Source organism: Chiloscyllium punctatum, chromosome 25, assembly GCF_047496795.1.
Source record: "Chiloscyllium punctatum isolate Juve2018m chromosome 25, sChiPun1.3, whole genome shotgun sequence".
In the NCBI taxonomy this organism is placed as follows: domain Eukaryota; kingdom Metazoa; phylum Chordata; class Chondrichthyes; order Orectolobiformes; family Hemiscylliidae; genus Chiloscyllium; species Chiloscyllium punctatum.
In genome coordinates, this window is record NC_092763.1 from 51,578,790 (window position 1) to 51,597,874 (window position 19,085).

Here is a 19,085-nt window from a genome sequence, read left to right on the forward strand (position 1 = left end):
GCTGAGTGCTCCAATATTCTAGTTACATCCTTGACTGGGTTAACTGCACCTTCCTCCTTATGATGCTTGATGGTTTTTGTTTGACACACATCTTGGTGATGGTTAGGGGCTTTTCTCCTATTACCCAAGCCATTTTTTCCACAGCATCATTGATATTTATAGAGACATAGAGTCATAGAGATGTACAGCACGGTACAACCAGTCCATGCTGACCAGATATCTCAACCCAACCTAGTCCCACCTGCCAGTGCCCAGACCTTATCCCTCGAAACCCTTCCTATTCATATACCCATCCAAATGTCTTTTAAATGTTGCAATTGTATCAGCCTCCACCACTTTCTCTGGCAGCTCATTCCATACACGTACCACCCTCTGCGTGAAAACGTTGCCCCTTAAGTGTCTTTTATATCTTTACCCTCTCACCTTAAACCAATGCCCTCTAGTTCTGGACTCCCCCACTCCAGGGAAAAGACTTTGTCTAATTATCCAATCCATGTTCCTCATAATTTTGTAAACCTTTATAAGGTCACACCTCAGCCTCTGATGCTCCAGAGAAAACAGCCCCAGCCTGTTCAGCCTCTCCCTATAGCTCAAATCCTCCAACCCTGGCAACATCCTTGTAAACCTTTTCTGAACCCTTTCAAGTTTCACAACATCTTTCCGATAGAAAGGAGACCAGAATTCTAACATGAACTGAATATGTAATAAGTGAGGGCTCTGTCAGCTAGGTGAAAGTGCCCATAGTGTAAGGCTCTATGATCTATTAAGCAGAATGTGAGACTGCTGTCTTACTCCAATTGTCCATAGAGCAACCTTGTCCTAGCTATAGAAAAGCACGACTGTATAGTGGAAAGTTGGATTCCCTTAAAGGTCTTTTCAGGAGGACTGGTCAATGCTATTGTAGCAGAATCATTACTGATGAGTTTCAGGATATTATAGCAATGGATGATGTTACACTGCAAACAGCACAACATTCTTGTGTTGTTATCAACAGGGTGCCACTCAAACTGGAGCTTTATATCCCATGGTATCTTATCTGACTGACCAATGACAACAAACTATTCTCTACTTTGCACATTTCCAATTTATCACTCCCTGAATATGTTCCATTGGCAGGTCCTTATAGCAAAAGTATCATTGTTCTCCATTCTTCCATTTTACACTGTGTAATTGTCAGTTCCTTTTCTTCTCCCTGAAAGTTAATAAGACATTTATTTTCACAACTTGATATATATGTGAGGGTTTAGTACCAATTCTTACGCCCTTAATAACCATTCTAATGTTATCTACAAGGTCGTCAACATGCTACTGATCCTTCCCTTGAATTTTGGGTCAGTTGTATTAATGCTACTTGGGAATAGTGGTTGTAATTCTTCTAATACACCTTTCCCCTGGACCTGTATGACCATAAGCACACAATCAGTTCTCCTGGTTGTGAATCCTGTGCAGTCTTTGACTATGCAGTCGTAGTAAATTCAGGACTAATTTAGAACTTCCAAACGCCCTATCCCCCAACATCTCCTAAAAAGCTTCACTTCTCCATCCTGTCTGGGTAGCCTGAAACACTGATGTGAGTCTGATAGTCGAGGACCACAAAGCATAACTTCTGCTTCATCCAACTGACAAACATGCCATTCTAAGAACCATTTATGCATCTTCTAGACCTGTTTACAAACAATTCTTCAACAACAGTTCTATTTCAAAGGAATGTACTTAACTCCACAGCATTCTCATCTTCAATGAATATTTTGTAGTGACAGACTTGTCCTTTACAACCTCCCAGGGCCAAAGTGACTGATTTCTCTTTCCTTGTGACCATCTTGATCCCCTGCTCACTGATTAAACACTGGTCTAGTATCTGTTGGAAGATACACTCTGCTTTTGCACCCCTCTTAATCCATCAATTCTTCTGCTGAAGGCCCTGCTTTCCATAATTGGTCCCTCCTTGATCATTCTGTCTGCATAGGATGCCCATATTTTCAACACTGGCTGGATCTGATATTCCCACAATTTCCACCAATACTGCTCTAATCTTTGAGGCACACTTCACTAGTTTAACATCTATTTCACTTGCTTGTTGTAGGATGTTTCTGAAATCATTACCCACTAAGATTTCCAGATTTAAGATTATTTGGTGGTTCAGATACAGCCCTTTTGTGACATTTTAAGAGAGACTGGATCATTCTGGGTGGGCTTCTCTATCCCAGAATATTCCTCATATTCTGAGTATGTTTTATCAACATATTCATTAGGGGTTTCTCCACCTTTTGGGTGATTCCTCTTACTGCCCATAAATTGATCTGTTACTCAATGTCCTTCTAAACTGCATTCTTACACCAACCAGCTCTCTGTAGTATTTGCTGCCATTGCTTATGGTTCAGCTTGGATATTAGCCAGGCAGGTAGGCCACTACTGTGGGGAGCATTGTGGCTCATACCACAATCAGTACAACAATCACACACATATGCTATCAATCTCTTTCATTTCCACCAAAACCCCCAGTTGCCACAGTTAGGCTGAAGAATGACCAGGTCTTCTAATATCAACTGCTTTCTAACCAGAATGAAAATAAATGATCATAGTCAAGTTTTGACCAGGGTTGTTAGAATTAGGCATCATTGACTTGTCTCTATGGAGACCCTGAAAATAGAGCTACAGTCCCACTGCACCACACATGGTGCAGTCACACTGTCAATGGAAAGTAATTTCTCTCTCTCTCTCTTTGGACTCTGGTTTGGACTTGGATTCTGAATAAAGGAGACAAATTGCAACTGGGAACTCCAGGTCAGAGCCAATCTGCATTTGGGCTTCATGTCTCAGACAAAATGTTAGCATTACAACAGGCTTACTCATAACTTAAACAATTTCCTTTGACTGATTTACCGTTAACCCCTCTCACTCCTATTTAGAACAAACTCAGCTTAATTTTGCGCTGTGTACAAATTGCAATTCACATCCCCTCCTCTAGCCCATCCCCAGTAAGTTTCCTTCAAGTCACTGAAAGTTAACATGGCGCTTCTGCTTCTTTACCCGGTTACAACCGGAGACAACTGTCTAGAGTTGAAACCTATCCTCAAGGTTTCCACGAATGTTATTCTCCTGACTTTTCACCTTCCGTCCCAACCATTGGATGGAATTAGAGTGTGGTTCAGTTTTGATGAATTGCAAGTGTGTCTGGGAAGTGCATTGAGATGAGCTATACTAGAAAATCTTACAGCATACTGAACAGTTATTTGACAGAAATGAACACTGATGAATATGAGAATGCAATTAATATAATTCAGTTTAAAATTTTAGTACCGGAAGAGGCTATTTGGATGGTCCTATCTTCCTATAAATCAAAAGCCATCTTCACCTTGAATTATGCCAGTGTTAATCATGGTGAGGTAGCCCTCTGACATTCACTGTATCAGCACACACCGGGTGAACTATTGTCCCAAGATATAGGAGAGCACTGATCATCTGAGGAACCAAACTAAAACAAAAGTTTATACTTTCATCAGGCAATGGGGAGAAAAATATGCTTGAAAGTGCAGAATTCAAAACAAAGTTCTTTCTTCCTCAAAAAGGAACCAGAGCCAACAATAATCTCACTGCAGTTGCTGACTTCTAGAGCTTAGTTAGTTAGGCAGACAGGCTACAATGTTACAAGAATCTTAAAGCTCTCTATCGTTTTCAAGAAAATAACACAGAAAATGAGTGATCTCAACTGTTTTTTTTGATACGAGACTATAATGTGAACAGATGTTGTTAATTTTTGAAAACTTTAGGAAGTCTTGATTAACCAATTAATTCATACAACAGGGTACACTGAGTACTTGAAATAGAACATTTGTAACACACATTTCTAGCATTAGACACTAGACAATTTTTCAAAGGTCCAGAAGACATGTTCAACCCAAATAACTAAGTGCTTGATTTGTTTCCACTTCCAGCCATATATTTGCAGCCACCACTCTAACATGATTACCGACCTCCCCCTGTCCTGTTCCACCCCACTGCTTCTTGCACCACCATTAACAGTACTGCTTTTAGCTACAAGTCACTGAACTCTGTAACTTTACTTCCAATTCTCTTTACCTTGTCACTTTTGTTTCCTTCTTCAAGAGTCCCTTGAAATCTGACCTTTCACAATGCTCCCAGTCCATTCCCCAACTGCTCTTTCTACATTTGCTTATTCCTCATACTTAATAACTTTACAAGAAGCAAATAAGTCCATAACAATGCAACTTGTTCACATTTTATTCACATCCTGAGCAAATGTACAAAACATAATTGTCATTCATAAAAATCATACATAATACATTTGGAGCAAGGGGACCTAATGAATTGTTAAAAAGCAATCCTAACTATAAGCAAAAATAGCAAACTTTTCTCAGAAAATACATTTTATATAAATATACACAAACATATTTACAAATCCTTCTGCAAACCTACAGTCAGAGTTTGATCAACACCAACTGTAGAAACCCAACTTAGCATACTGAACTGAACCTGGAACTTGACTGCAAGTTTAGTACTGCTAAATCAGTCAGAGCATTAATCAGTGAGAGGAACCTATTTACACAGTTCCATAACGTATAATACAGGAACAATTACTTTCACAAAATTTGAATAAAAATGTTGATTATGAAGAAGAGCCAAGATTAGAGTAATCCATGGGATATGGATTTGTCTTAGTTGGTATCATACTAACTTCCTGAAGAAGGGCTGATGCCCGAAACGTCGATTCTCCTGTTCCTTGGATGCTGCCTGACCTGCTGCGCTTTTCCAGCAACACATTTTCAGATCATACTAACTACACATTTTTTAGTGTTTGATATTCAGTTCTATAGCAATTAAATATTAAAGGACAATGAATAATGGTTTGTCTATTTGGCACAAATGGCATGTGTCACAGCTCCCCAAGATGAATTTCTAACTGTGTCATTGAAGAACTGAAATAATCGTTGAAAGGGATGAAATTTCTCTATTTGTAAATTTTATTAAAATGCAGTATAAGCATAAAATAGGACCTCCCCCAACTGATAAGTTTCAACTGAAGAGCACAGAGGAGATTAAAGATGTGGTGATCAAGTTATATCAATGAGAAAAGAGTAGGGGACTGAGTCCATAGCATTATCTAGTAATACAGCACAACTGTTTGGCCTCCACTATTTACAATCCATGATGAGGAGATAGCATACAATGAATGTTTCCAAGTTTGCTGACAACTCAAATTGTGGGGCGAATAAATAGTAAGGAGGACATAAAAAGACTGCAGAAAGAAATGAATAAGTTGAGCATGTGGTAGATGAAATAAAATGTGAAGAACCATGAAGTTACCCATTTTGGTAGGAAATTCTTTAGGATTCTGTTTTCAGTCCTAAAAGAGATTCTAAATTTATATTACTGAATAAATTTCAGTGGCAGGTTGATGACAAGTATGGATGTAATATGACAAGTATGACTTAGTGAACTAAGTCAGACATCTCATCTCTGATTGTTTGTAGTAGGCAGAGTGCAGTTCACACTCAACCATATCATGCTTGCAAATCTAAGACAAAGCATTTAATGTTAAATGTGATTCCTTAATTCAGCAACCCTTGCTGAATAATCCTGAGTGCATTAATAGCTACTCTAAGAACCAATATAAGATGATCAGTAAAACTCAGAACATGGCTCATATATGCATCATGGAAGTTACATACATTCATATGCAGAGGTCAGTTCTCTGTACAATGAAATAAGATCAAACATTACTTATTAGAATTACACAGAAGCATGGCAAACCTACAGTCTCCATTTGCAACACTTCCACCAATCAAAGTTGACTTGTCAGTCTATAAGTTTCCCTTTTTCTGTAATATAAATTGTTGTGATAGTTTAAAATTTGGCATTCTTGCATTTGTTCTGAAAAGTGCATAACAAACAGCTTCAGGAACAGGTCTTTCTTTTCAGCAATATTCAATATCTGCACTACTAAGTAACTGGTTAATTTTTAAACAAAGCAGAATATTTTTTCAATGGGCAACAGATGAAGAAATGTGTACAGGGGGACATGTATTTATATTTAGGATTTGCAGAAAGTTAACATCCAGATAAAAAGAATTAAAATCATAGAATTGGAAAAGCAAATGCTATGTGAGCTTTTGCTATGAAAGGGTTAGATCATAAGAATAAAGAAGACTAACTAGAATTACATAAGGCACAGGTGAAGCCACACTTGGAGCACTCACTAAGTATGATTTTAGTCTCCTTAGGTAAAGAAAGCATTCATCCTAGAGAGTATGCAAGGAAACGTTCACTTGACATCTTCCTTAATAAGTGATTGTCCTATAAAGGAGATATTTAACAGGCAAAGGCTATATTCTCTGGATTCTAGGAAAATGTGAGACAAAACGGAACTATACACAGGACTACAGTTTCAGAAGAAAGAGTCAGATATTTACAAATGAGATAAAGAGATTTCTTCACTCAAATGGTTGTGAATCATTGGAATTCTCTGTCTGAGAACTTTGGATTCCTCAACTGTTGAGTACATTCAACACAGAGGCTCATAGAACACATTAATGGAATTAAGGGCAAGTTGAGTTGAGGTAGTAGGTCAACCTTGATGTTATTAATGGCAGAAATGCCTACTGCTTCTATCTCTTACATTCTTAATTCTAAAAGTAATGCAGCACTGTGAGTCAAAAGAAGCAATGTTACATAGCCATTTTTAAATTATTACAATTTGACTAAATATTGCAATTTCTCTTGCATTACTGTCATGGACTCCATAAAGACTGTCTGCTTTTATTTTTACATATGAATAAATCTTACAGAGTGACTGCAGGGTACATCAGCTGGTCACCACTTAATGTTCCATGTGAATAAGGATTATGAGATTGTTGTCCATAACCTGGTCTGTCCACATATGCAGAAGCCATTACGAGTGTATGATCTGGTGGAAGCCCATAGCTAATATATTGTGCTGGTAGGAAAGGATTTCCTGTGGATTGTGAAGGTAGGAATTGCTGAGTTTGGTGGCAGCCCATGACAGGGAAATTTGTAGGCATGTTCATGTAGAGGTTTATACCATCTGTTCCCATGGAACAGATGTTGTTCTGCCGTCCCATGGAACTCCTTGTGGAAGTAGTCGTGGAGCTGGAAGTAGAATGGCGGGAAGGGGTTCTGATACCAGTTGAAGGAATAGACTCCAGCAAACGGCTCTGGGTGGGGGCATCCTGCTGGTTCTCCTGTGGCTTGGGTTTCAAGCATCTGCAGCAGCAAACTGCAATGAATGAACCAACTATGATGAAAGCTACAAATATGGAACCAACGATGAGGAATGGCAAATACATAGGAACTGCAAAGAAAATGTGAAAAACAGTGTTATTATTGGGCACTATAGTTGACACTCCGCTTATTAAAGAATTGTATAAAGCAACAATACAAACATTTAAAGACTATTTACGTTACAATTTGGTGGAGTTCAGTGGTATGGAGAAATTATACTGCGTTCTAAGTAAAAAGAAAGGTTCTGAAAACGGAGTCAGATTTTTCTTGCGAATTTGTTCTTAAGCACATGAAGTAACAAAATCATGTCAAATATTTTATGGTTAAGCAATATTAAACCATCCCCTGGTTTTATCTACAAGTTACAACAAAAAAGTTCTGAAAAGATGCAAGATACATTTCCCTACATTGTATTATTTCCCGACAATGACGATCATTGATGAAAGGCCTTGCATAGTCATGTGATGTAATTAAGCTCCTTTCTACTAAATTTTAAAGTTATGAATATTCACATTTCTACAAACTGCATCCATTTTCTCCTGTCATTTCTGGACCATACTTTACAGTGGCTGAATGCGTACACCATCAACTTTAGTTACACATTCCCTTGTACTTTTAGTTCAGACTAGTCCAATACCTGGCCTATGAGAGCACACCAATCCATTCCAGCCTGCCACTGGTTTTCCAAAACACAAAATGAAGCTGGAAGATTCTGCAAGATGTTCCTCCAACCACTGGCCATTTTCTTCTGTTATTTGCTGTTGGTAAATCGACTGGTGAATGAGTCTGTTGGCAGAGGCTTCATTTAGCCCAAAGCCTGAAAGCCAGAATGGTGAAAGTGAATCTGCTGAAGGGGGGAGGAGAAGTGTGGGGTTGGAGCATGTAGAAGAGTGTGCAAAGGATTGGATGCCTGTTACACTAGTGGTGGACACAGACACTCACGTGACAAAATGCAACTCCGTATAGTTCTCATCTGGTAAACAAATACAATAACTTTCTGCCATTCATTGACTGGAACCAGCGTCAAGATGTGTTTGCAAGATGAGAGCAATTTCAGGACTTCCATCTTTCACTATATATCAAATCATCTGAAGTTGCTATTGCACTTGCACAAAAATAACCATAAGCCCCATTGAGCTTATATATATTTGACAGCAGATCATGGGCCAATACAGTTTAATACAGCTGTTGACCATTTTGAATGACAACTTTCAAAACCAACTCAAATGATATCTGGAAACTTCAATAACGGGAAGTAATTAGGCAATTCTGATCTGCATAATATTTCTTGTTACATTTCATTTCATTGCACAAAGGATTTAAATTGTTTTCATTAGCTGAATATACTTTTATTCATTTGGGAAATTGGCATCATTTATAAGGTCAGCATTTAATGTACATCCTCAGTCACTCTGACAGCGTGGTGTCCCTGACAACTTGGCAAAGAGATCTGGATTTTATTATATGCTGTGTGGAAAAGTTTTTACTCCCACACATTGCACTTGTTCGTTTTGCAAATTACTTAAAATCGCCTCCTCATTCACAATCCTTTTTAAGAGGAAACAATTTTATCCTAATTACTCTATTCCGACTTGACTGAAAACTTCAATCAAATCTAATGTTAGCCCTCACCTCTCCAAAGAAAACAGTCCCAAATTCTCAAATTTATCTTTACAACTGAAGTTTCTCATCCCTGGAACCATTCTTGTAAAACCTCTTTGCACTGTCTACAAAGTGATCACATTCTTCCTGAAGTGCGGCACCTAGACTGTACAAATACTCTAGCAACAGTCTAATTAGTCTCTTAGAATCTGGAATGCCCTGCCTCAAAGTGTAATGAAGGCAGATTAAACAAGGTAGACAAGAGAACATTAGATAATTATTTAAATAGATATAATGTGCGAAGTTACAGGAAAAAAAGGGCACAAGAATGCCCCTTCAGAGTCCCAGTGCAGACAAAATGGGCTGAATGGCCTTCTTCTGCACTCTAACAAGTCTGTGATTCTCACATAAGTTCACATAAACTCCTTCCCCTTATACTCTATGCCCCTCTTAATAAATCTCAGGACACGGAATGCTTTATTAACTGCTGTCTGCACATCTCCTGTCACCTTTAATGACTTATGCACATATACAGCCAAGTCTCCCTGCTCCTGTGCACCCTTTCTTTAATCTTGTTTTTCCATGTTCCTCACTCATCTTTGCATTCAGTTTGATCTGCCATCTATCTACTCACTTCAACAGTTTACAATACTTCTAAAGTCTGTTTTGTCTTCAAACTTTGAACTTGTTCCCTGTACACTAAGGACTAGATAAGTATCAAGAAAATCAAGCATTATCAACGACTGGAAAAATCCAGCACAAACCTTCCTCCAGCCCATAAAATGTTCATTAATCATTGCTTAGTTTCCTGCCCATGTGCAGATTATTGGTAAGTACGTTTTTGTAGTTGCTTACAAACATTACTGCTGTCTCAGTGGCAGGTACCTGGGTTTGATTCAGTCTTGGGTGACTGCGTGGAGTTTGCACATTCTCCCTAAGTCTGGCTTTCTATTGGGTTCTCCAGTTTCCTCCAACAGTCCAAAAGATGCACAGATTAGGTGGAATGGCCATGCTAAATTATACGTTAGTGTCTAGGGATGTGCAGGCTAGGTGTATTAGCCATCATAAATGAAGGGTTATGGGGAGTGGCTCAGGGGTCGGTGACGGGGGCGGAAAAGGTGGTTGTGGTGGGGCCTGGGTATGATGCTCTTTGGAGAGTCAGTGCACAATGATGGGCCGAATGATCTCTATCCACATTAGAGGGATGAAAACTGCTGAGTGTTCAATGCATAAATTATAATTAGATATAAACAATTCCTACTGAAATTTCAATTGGTAAGAACACTACCGAAATTATATGAAATTTACAGACGAGGAAAATTCCAGATTGGATCTAATTACCTTTGTGTGTTAATCTTAATCAGGGCTATGGTTGGGGTGTCATTATTAGTGATACTCCCCTTAACTCAAAAACAAGACCTTTCAGTAGGGATGCACTGACTGTCAAGAATATTTCAGGTTTGAAATCTACAAGTCTCACTCAAAAGCCCATTCAATTGCAGCACAAGATATCCACTGTAACCAGCAAATTCTAATAAATATATATAGTTGTGGATATCAAGTGACAACAGGACCAGAATTCAGCATTAAACAAACTCCACCAACTGATTTTTTTACACTCAAATGTCAAAACCTACCTATACTCACAATCTGGGATCACATAAAAACTTGCAAGTGAGAGAGGCAGTGAAGAACAGTCAGAATTTATAGACTGAATCCAGCAAACAGTTCCAGAAGTGGAGAGAAGAAACCTGCTTGTCACACTCTCTGATATTTCCACAACTACTCTGATAGACAATTTTAATAATGGAATTTATAGACTCTGCAGGACTGTATAATGCAGGAGTGTTTCTTAAAGCAATATTTTAATAACATATCAGACATTTTTAAACTTACCTGGCTGGAAGGAAGTGGAGTAGACTATGTTGACTCTTCCTTTCATATGGACTGTAATTTTACTGTTTATCCAGTGTAAAATCAGATTGGACTACAAAGGGAACAGTGAGCCTAATCCAACTTCCCACTTGGTAGGTTTGCTTAAAATGACCCCCCAAGGCCCAATAATAAAGGTCTTTATAACTAGCCTCTATGAGCAATTATAAACATACTTTTAGGACTTCTAGTAGCCTAGTTTTTTTTCTCCTAACATAATCTCCACTTGGCAGAAGGAGAGTTTGTTTTGGGATTAGGGAGTGTCCTGGTCAGCACTTTGGTCAATGGAAGTTATTCATTTAGTGATATACTTATAGATGCACAAACATCCTCTGTGTACATACTCCAGCACTTGTTGAATACTTTGGCATCATGGGTAGCAGGCTGCTTAATACTTTTTGTCATTCAAGGTATGTATTAAACATGTATTATTTTAATCTCAGTTTCCACAGAAAAACATGATGGAACGACTATGTTGGCGGTATGGAAAAGTTGTTATAATTCATTAGCATTATAGCTTTTGAATGCAAGGTCATAGAATACTTTGAGAATTTTTATTAGAACAGAGAAGATCAATAGGAAAATCAAATAAGTTTTCAAAATTCTGAACGGCTTGGAGCAGATAAGCAGTAAAACAACAGTTTTTGTATTAGTAGCAAAGTGGAATATATTAGAGATTTTTAATATAGATGGAAAACTGAAAAAATATTTTACAGAATGGGTTGTTCACGTAACTGTTCATTACAACATTAAGTACTTTCTTGCAAATGGCTGAAAAAGTTTCAGCCTATATGATATAGGTTGTGTATTTAGTTGGGATGGAATGCTACAAAACAATAAAAGTCACCACAGTATTACCAGACTGTTGAGCTGCTCTTTCATGACAGGGAGAGAGACATTCTCTCTCTCTCTGTCATGAAAGAGCGAGAGACAACTGGTGGTAGTTTAACCTGGGGGCCTCAGGAGAGTGTAGAAGGTCCTTGGTAACCTCAACCAAGGTAGGTATCAAATCCTCACTATAAGTAACAGTTGAATTGCAAACCAGCCATCTAGTCAACTGAACTAACTAACCCACTTAGAAAACAACTCAGGGAATGTGATTGCAAAAGATATCACAGTTGAAAAGCTAGCATCAGGGATCAATATGATTAGCCATTGGCCTTCAATCCTTTTACCATATTTGATAAGGTTATTAAACGCACTTGCAATTTCTTTTGAAAAAAAGTGCCCTTAAAGTTTCATTTTATTTCAATTCCACTTTCTTTATAGATCACTACCAAAGGTATAATTTCTGAGGCATGCAGACCAGATGGCCTAACGTTCAATCCCTATGTTGCCCTGAATTAGATATTTCCCAGGGCAATAGTTAAGATAGACTTGGCTGCAGTAGTCCTTCTATTAGGCAATGGAAAATCAGCCAATATTTCCAATCCTGACCATTATCTGCATGTGCCTGTCAGTGAGAAGATGATATTATATTCTGTAATATTCTCAAGTTAATGAGTCTTCCAACACTTATGCCAAATTCCACACATGAAAAAAGACTAATTGAAGAGCACCAGATGTCGATTGCCACGAAGCAAGAAAACTACAATTTAAACCATGTACAGATCTTTAACAAATGCAAATATGCTGATAGTGTTTTGTCTCAATGGAGTAGAGTTCCACATGGGCCTCCAATGCTAAAGTTTAGAAAAAATATTTTTTTACAAATAGGCAGCTGTTAAGACTTGGAACCATCTCTTGGATGTAGTGGCCCAAGCACTCTCTGAAATAATGCAAGGAAAAAGCAAGGGATAGGGACTAAATATTGAGAGTTAAGACTGGTATAATGGGTCGAGCAGTGTGTGGTTTTCCTCAGAACTGTGAAACATGTATGATTTCCCCCACTCCCATCCCCTATCCAGCCAAAGGATCTGAAACCAATTTCAATGAACAGCCAAAAATTAGTTAACTGAGCACAGAAGAGGGATCAAATCCATTTTGCTTGCATAACTTTCTGATGTAAATCAGCATACACATTCTCAATCTTTTACTGTAACTTCCCTAGCTCCGATCCGATAACGAGAAAATAACTCATACAGAATATCAATAATTACAGTGTATTTAAAGACTAGATGGGATGCGGTAAACCACCTGTAGTGATTAAGATAGGATCAATGTGTCCCCCTACCTGATGTTGACCTGTTATAAGAGTTTGCTTCCTGATGCTCATTGTTATCGTTGCTGCAGACGCCCTGGTTCAGCCGATTATCTCGCAGGGAGCAACAATACCTGAGACCACACGATCCGCAACAGAAAGTGGCCTCTTGGCCATCATATCTCTCGGGACATTGGAATCCCGAGTGCCAGCTCCCGTTACTGTCAGACCAGCCGTGGCAGTACTCTCCCGAAGCGGCATGAACACCGAGAAGCCAGTTGGTGAAGAAAAGTAGCAGTGTACCAAACTGAGCAGTCCCCATGGCCACAAGGAGGACTGCGGGCTTCAACAATTAGTTTATAAAAGCAGATCGATTTTAAAGGAGATTGAACAAATAAAAAAAAAGCACGCTGTTAATACTCCAGCTTTCACAATCGGTGTCTGTCCTCTCCCTCCTCACGTAGGGCTGAACCTCCAAATATTGGACAATGCGAGGCGTACTGCAGGAGTGTTAACTTCTCAGTGTTAAATAGCTCTATTCATGGCGATCACCTTCTCAACTTCTAACCGGGAGAACATTCAGATAATTTTCCATCAGTTCGCAAGTCTTTTCATTAGAAACAATAGCGATGATCCTTTTTCTTAATATCTCATAAGACACAAATTAAAGTCGGTAACGTGCAACTTTCAGACACAAGTATAATACTATCCACTTTCCATTCCCTTTTGACTCAGTCTGCTGTTGAAAAAATCTTTTTTTTACTTAAATTGTGGCAAGTGCATCCCTATAGGCTGAGCTTTCTCCACCAATCCTGATTGAAAACACCTACAAAGTCACGCCTTTAGGGATATATATTCCGCCTCTTCGGTGAGATTCGGGTGAGAGCACATTTAATATAATGACTTATTTAAATTTGTCGATTGTAAAGTTTGATGTATCCTATCAAAATAATCTTGATAAAACTGTAACAATGTAGAGGCGTTCAACCCAAAACCTGATACGAGATTATTCCGAGAAGATGCGAAAGGCTATTTTTCAAAACATTATTAAGTCTATGTGGTTAAATTTAAAATCTGTCGGGTATTTGAAGTAAAGATTAAGGGGTGAAAATGGAGTTTTAAAGAGCAGAGCTGAGAAATGTTTGAAGTGAAATCTTTGGAATGTGTTGTTCGTCATGTAAGGAACATTGAAATCAGGCCGTATAAAAAATAACAGTTTCCGAACGTGAATTGAGTTCCTGAGCTTCTTGACTTTAAACTGAAAGATTAACCTATTCAAAATGAACTAGTTGAATAAAATAAAAGTACTGGAGGAACTCAGCTGGCCTTCCAGCATCTGTGAAGGAAGAAAGATTTTTGTAACCCTTGCACTATGTAGGCAATGGCAATAAAGTTGGCAGAACGCCGGAGAAGTTCAGCGAGGAGTTCCCACATGGAGAACAAACAATCCCATTTCCCAACGGTGTTGAGCTGGAAGTGAAAGGACAGAGGCCAACTTGCATTTATTAGCATATATTAACATCTTCATTGTGACATCTCTTTGATTTGCAGTTTTCCATCCCCCACCCTGGATAGAAACGCCATGGTTCCTGTTGCCAAAGTAGGATGCCAGTTTTCTCTGTCCAACATGTTTGGGGCAATTGACAAGGACAGCACAAGGCAGTTGTGGACTGCCAGCATTTGACTGGTGCATGTTGGGCTTTAAAAATGGTGTCAGTACCTGAAATTCCGAGAGTGGGAGGTCTCAACAATGACTAAGACCAGCAATGATCTGTGGGGCTGACAGTGGCCCAGAGTTCTAAGCCGTCTGATCGGCCCATTAACCTCAGGAGTCCAACTTTAAGACCCACTGCCTTGTGGTTGATTTCTAAGTGTCAGCTGATTAGCCTAACTAGCCACACAATTACATTCAACAGGATGGCTTGCCACTTATATTTCTTCTAATTTCACTTTTTTTCTGCTTGGCTGGTTTGATCTCCCCATGTCTGCGTGGATTTCCACCAAGGGCTCCAGTTTCCCAAAGATGTGAAGGTTAGGTGGATTGGCCTTGCTAGATTGCACTGTAGTGTTCAAGGATGAGCAGGCTGGGTGGATTAGCCATGATACAGGATTATGGGGATAGGGTGGAAGTCTGAGTCTGCTTGGGACACTCTTTGAGCGGTTGGTGCAGAATTGATAAGCCAAGTGGCCTCTTTCTGCACTGTAGCGATTTTATGATTCCACAATTCTATACATAGTCCCCTTAAGATCATGCATGTATCCCAAAGAGAATGTTGCTTGTATGCAGCCTGCTTGATACATATGCACGGCATTGTTTAAATTGTACATAGTGTTATGACATGGGGTAAACCCTCCTGCTTAATTTAAAATCAGCAACACAGAAAAGATTTATTCCATGCACTAATCTGTAAAATTTCAAGTGGCCAAGAACTATTTGAAGTAAAAATTAACAACTTTATTTCTTAAAGTGTAACAGAGAATAATTAACTAACAACTATCTACAACTCCTTTCTCTAATCTATCTTTACCTTCCCTTCTATAATACAGTAGCTGGAGCTTATGTTACATCGTGTCTTATTGAAAACACTTGGTGCTCTCACTGATAGCTTTTACTCTTTTAAAAGGTATATTACACCCACATCATCATAACTATATATATATATAAAACATTAAATAAAGACAAATTTCATCTAAGCTCTATCAGTTAAATCCATGATAACGCATCTATGATTACATTCTTCCAACCCACAACATATACAATTTTTAAATTAAAAGTCTGTAACATAAGACTCCAAAAAATTAGTCTCATATTCTTGTCTTTAAAGCATTCTGAGAATGTAAGAGGATTGTGATCAATGTACACAACTGTCTCCAACACATTTTTTGTCACATACACATTAAAATGTTGTAAAGCCAGTACCAAATGCAATAGTTCCTTTTCGATTAATGAGTATTTCTTCTGGTGGACGGTAATCTTCTTCGAAAAGTAACCAATTGGCAGTTCAATCCCATCCTCATGTTCCAACTGCAATGTCACTAGCATCGATGGTGACTTTAAAAGGTTTTGAAAAGTTTGGTGTAGCTGAAACTGGTTTGGTGGTTAATATTGATTTCAAATGGTCGAAAGGCATTGTTCTGTACACCGAAACTTTGTGATCTTCTTCAGCAAATTGGTTAATGGTGCCACTACACTGCTGAAGTTTGGAACAAACTTCCAATAGAATTTGCTGGGTTCTAAGAATCAAAGGCTTCACTGGAGGCTCCCAAGCACTTAGGATGTCACCTAGACAGGGGACGAAACGTTTGCAAGACAAATTCCCAGCTCGGCGAACAGAACCACAACAACGAGCACCCGAGCTACAAATCTTCTCCCAAACTTTGAATCAAAGCACCTCTTTCTTTGAGATTGATCATGGAAATTCCTCGATGGCCTTCGTATTTGCGTTCTATGGGGTCAACCTTCCATGATCATTGTTTTGTCCCAAGAGCGTCACCTCTGCTTTCGCGAATTCCATTTTGTTTAAGTTTATCACCAGTTTTGCTTCTCTTAGTCATTCAAAGAGCTGTGCCAGCTATACCAGGTGATCTTTGCAGGACATACTAAAGATCACTACATCGTCCAAAAAGACTGCACAGTTTATTAACCCAACTACAACTCTGTACATGAGTCATTGGAATGTGGCTTAAAACTGATATAGCCCATTTGGGGTTACAAATGCAGAAATTTCTTTCGCCGTGTCTGATAAGGGTACCTGCCAGTAACCATGCATTAAGTCCAATTTGGTGATGTAACTTGTTTGTTTAACTTTCTTAATACAGTCCTCCAATCTAGTAATTGGATAGGAGTCCAATTTTGTAACGGTGTTGACCTTTCGATAATCCATGCAGAATCGTTGAAACCCTTCCAGTTTGTGAACTGAGACGATCAGCGAACTGTACTCGCTCTGGCCTGGTTCAATGATGTCCTGGTTGAGCATGGCCTTCACCTCCTTCTGGACCTATCTGGCTTTGAAAGGATTAAACATAGGGGAGTTGTTTTATTGAAGCAGTATTCCCTCCGTCTACTTGATGTACAATAGCATTAGTCCTCCCCATCTGATTCTTACACATGTCCTTACACTGCAGTAACAAATCTTTCAGCTGCATTCTCAGGTCCTGAGACAGATAGCTTACTAACACATCCCACTCCTCAAGGACTTCTTCATTTTTAAATCTATTTTGAGGCATATCAAAGTCTACATCATCTGGATTTCATTCCTCACTCTGTGGGGCAGTAACTAACACCTGTTCCTCCAGTTCTTTCTCTCTGGTATAATACAGTTTCAACATGAGTTTATGTGACATACTCGATACCTTTTTTTTCCTATCTGACATGTTTACTAGATAGTTCACCTGACTCAACTTTTTCTCAATTTGATAGGGACCACTAAACCTGGCTTTGAAGGAATCTCCTATCACTGGTAACAGTACTAACACGTCATCCTCTCAGGAAAATGTCCAAGTCTAAAAGCTTTTATCAGCCACCTGCTTCATTCTACACTGTGCCCTCTTTAGATGCTGTTTAGCTAACTCACCTACTCTATTTAATCTCTCCCTTACTTCTGATACCTAACCTAAGTGTGAGATCTCCGACTTTGGTGCTGTCAATTTTTCTTTAACTAATTTCAAAGACCCTCTCATTTCATGTCCGAATATCAACTTAAAGGGAGTAAACTGACTAGATTCATTTGGGGCATCTCTAATGACAAACAATACAAATGGGATATCTTTATCCCAATTATTCAGGTCGTCCTGACAGTACGGTCTCAACATGGTCATCAAGGTCTGATGTCACCTTTCTAAAGCTCCCTGGGATTCAGGGTGATACACACTGGATTTAAAGTGCTGTATACCTAAACTATCCAGAACCTCCTCAAACAGCTTAGCAGTAAAATTTGACCCTTGGTCTGACTGAATCTCTCAGGGTAGCCCATACTGTGTGAAGAAAGCTACTAACTCCTCGACTACCTTTTTTTCCTGGATACTCTGTAATGGAATTGCCTCCAGAGATCTGTTAGATACATCCTTTATGATTAACAAGTAGTGGTTCGTACTTTTAGTTCTTGGGAGGGGACCTACACAATGAATTACAACCCGTGTGAAAGGTTCTTCAAATGGGGGAATTGGCAACAAAGCTGCTGGCTTGATTACTACCTGTGGCTTACCTACCATTTGCATGTATGACATATACGGCAAAAGTTAACCACATCCTTGTACATTCCAGGCCAATAAAAATGTTTTTGTACCTTAGCCTGAGTTTCTTTTACCCTGAGGTGACCTCCTACAGGTAGTTCATGTACTACCTCTTGTTTGTATGCTACCGGCAACACAATCTGGTGCACTTCGGCCCATTTCTCCTCTGCATTAACCTGCCGTGGTCTCCATTTCCGCCTTAGGATTCTATCTTTCAGATAACGATTCTCCAGAATATTCTCTGCCTCCTCTTTGGAGTACGCATCCACATATATATCTTATTGTCTTGTCTTGCTGTTACAAGTCCCTTAGCCTTTCAGGACTGACCACCTCTGCCTGACCCTCTGCCTGTTCAGGTTTTTCCTGCGCCATTACATCAAACAGAGTATCCGCTAACTGAACCTCAACACCTTCATCTTTCTCTTTACTTTTCGCTTTATATTGTGGCTTATGATAGTGGGATCTGGTTACCACACAGTCTGGGAAAATACCAGGATATTTCAGTTTTAACTCCTCAGTTTCTTGGGCTTCCTTGGGCTTTTCCACAACAAGGGGTGTCACCCCCAACTTGGATCCTGCCAAATCATTCCCAAGAACAAACTGAATTCCTGGAACTGACACTCTGTCAACCACTCCCACTGTAACTTCCCCAGTATTAAGTTGGCACTCCAATCTGATCTTACATAGTGGAATGCTAAATTTCTGTACATCCATCCCACACTCTCGGATAACAGATCAGAATGAGTGCATATTCGCTCATCCCTTAGAGTCATAGAGATGTACAGCATGGAAACAGAACTATTGGTTCAACTCGTCCATGCCAACCAAATATCCCAACCCAATCTAGACCCACCTGCCAGCACCTGGCCCATATCCCTCCAAACCCTTCCTATTCATATACCCATCCAAATGCCTTTTA

At 39.2% G+C, this 19,085-nt stretch overlaps 1 protein-coding gene across 1 annotated transcript; it reads right to left on the reverse strand.

Moving 5' to 3' along the window:
- Positions 1-4,214: 4,214 nt before the first annotated feature.
- Positions 4,215-13,704, reverse strand: shisa2a (shisa family member 2a). The gene is made up of 2 exons (XM_072595272.1): positions 12,968-13,704; positions 4,215-7,330 (listed from the first exon to the last, which is right to left on the reverse strand). Exons 1-2 carry the CDS (start codon positions 13,254-13,256, stop codon positions 6,801-6,803), a joined length of 819 nt encoding a protein of 272 aa, XP_072451373.1. The 5' UTR covers positions 13,257-13,704; the 3' UTR covers positions 4,215-6,800.
- Between the last annotated feature and the right edge of the window lie 5,381 nt (positions 13,705-19,085).

What these genes read in the sequence shown, in the direction of transcription:
- shisa2a (XM_072595272.1), bottom strand. Translation starts at nt 13,256, where the DNA reads ATGGGGACTGCTCAGTTTGGTACACTGCTACTTTTCTTCACCAACTGG. An exon ending in TTATAACAGGTCAACATCAG is followed by an intron (nt 7,331 to 12,967) that starts GTAGGGGGACAC and finishes TTTTCTTTGCAG; the next exon opens with TTCCTATGTATTTGCCATTC.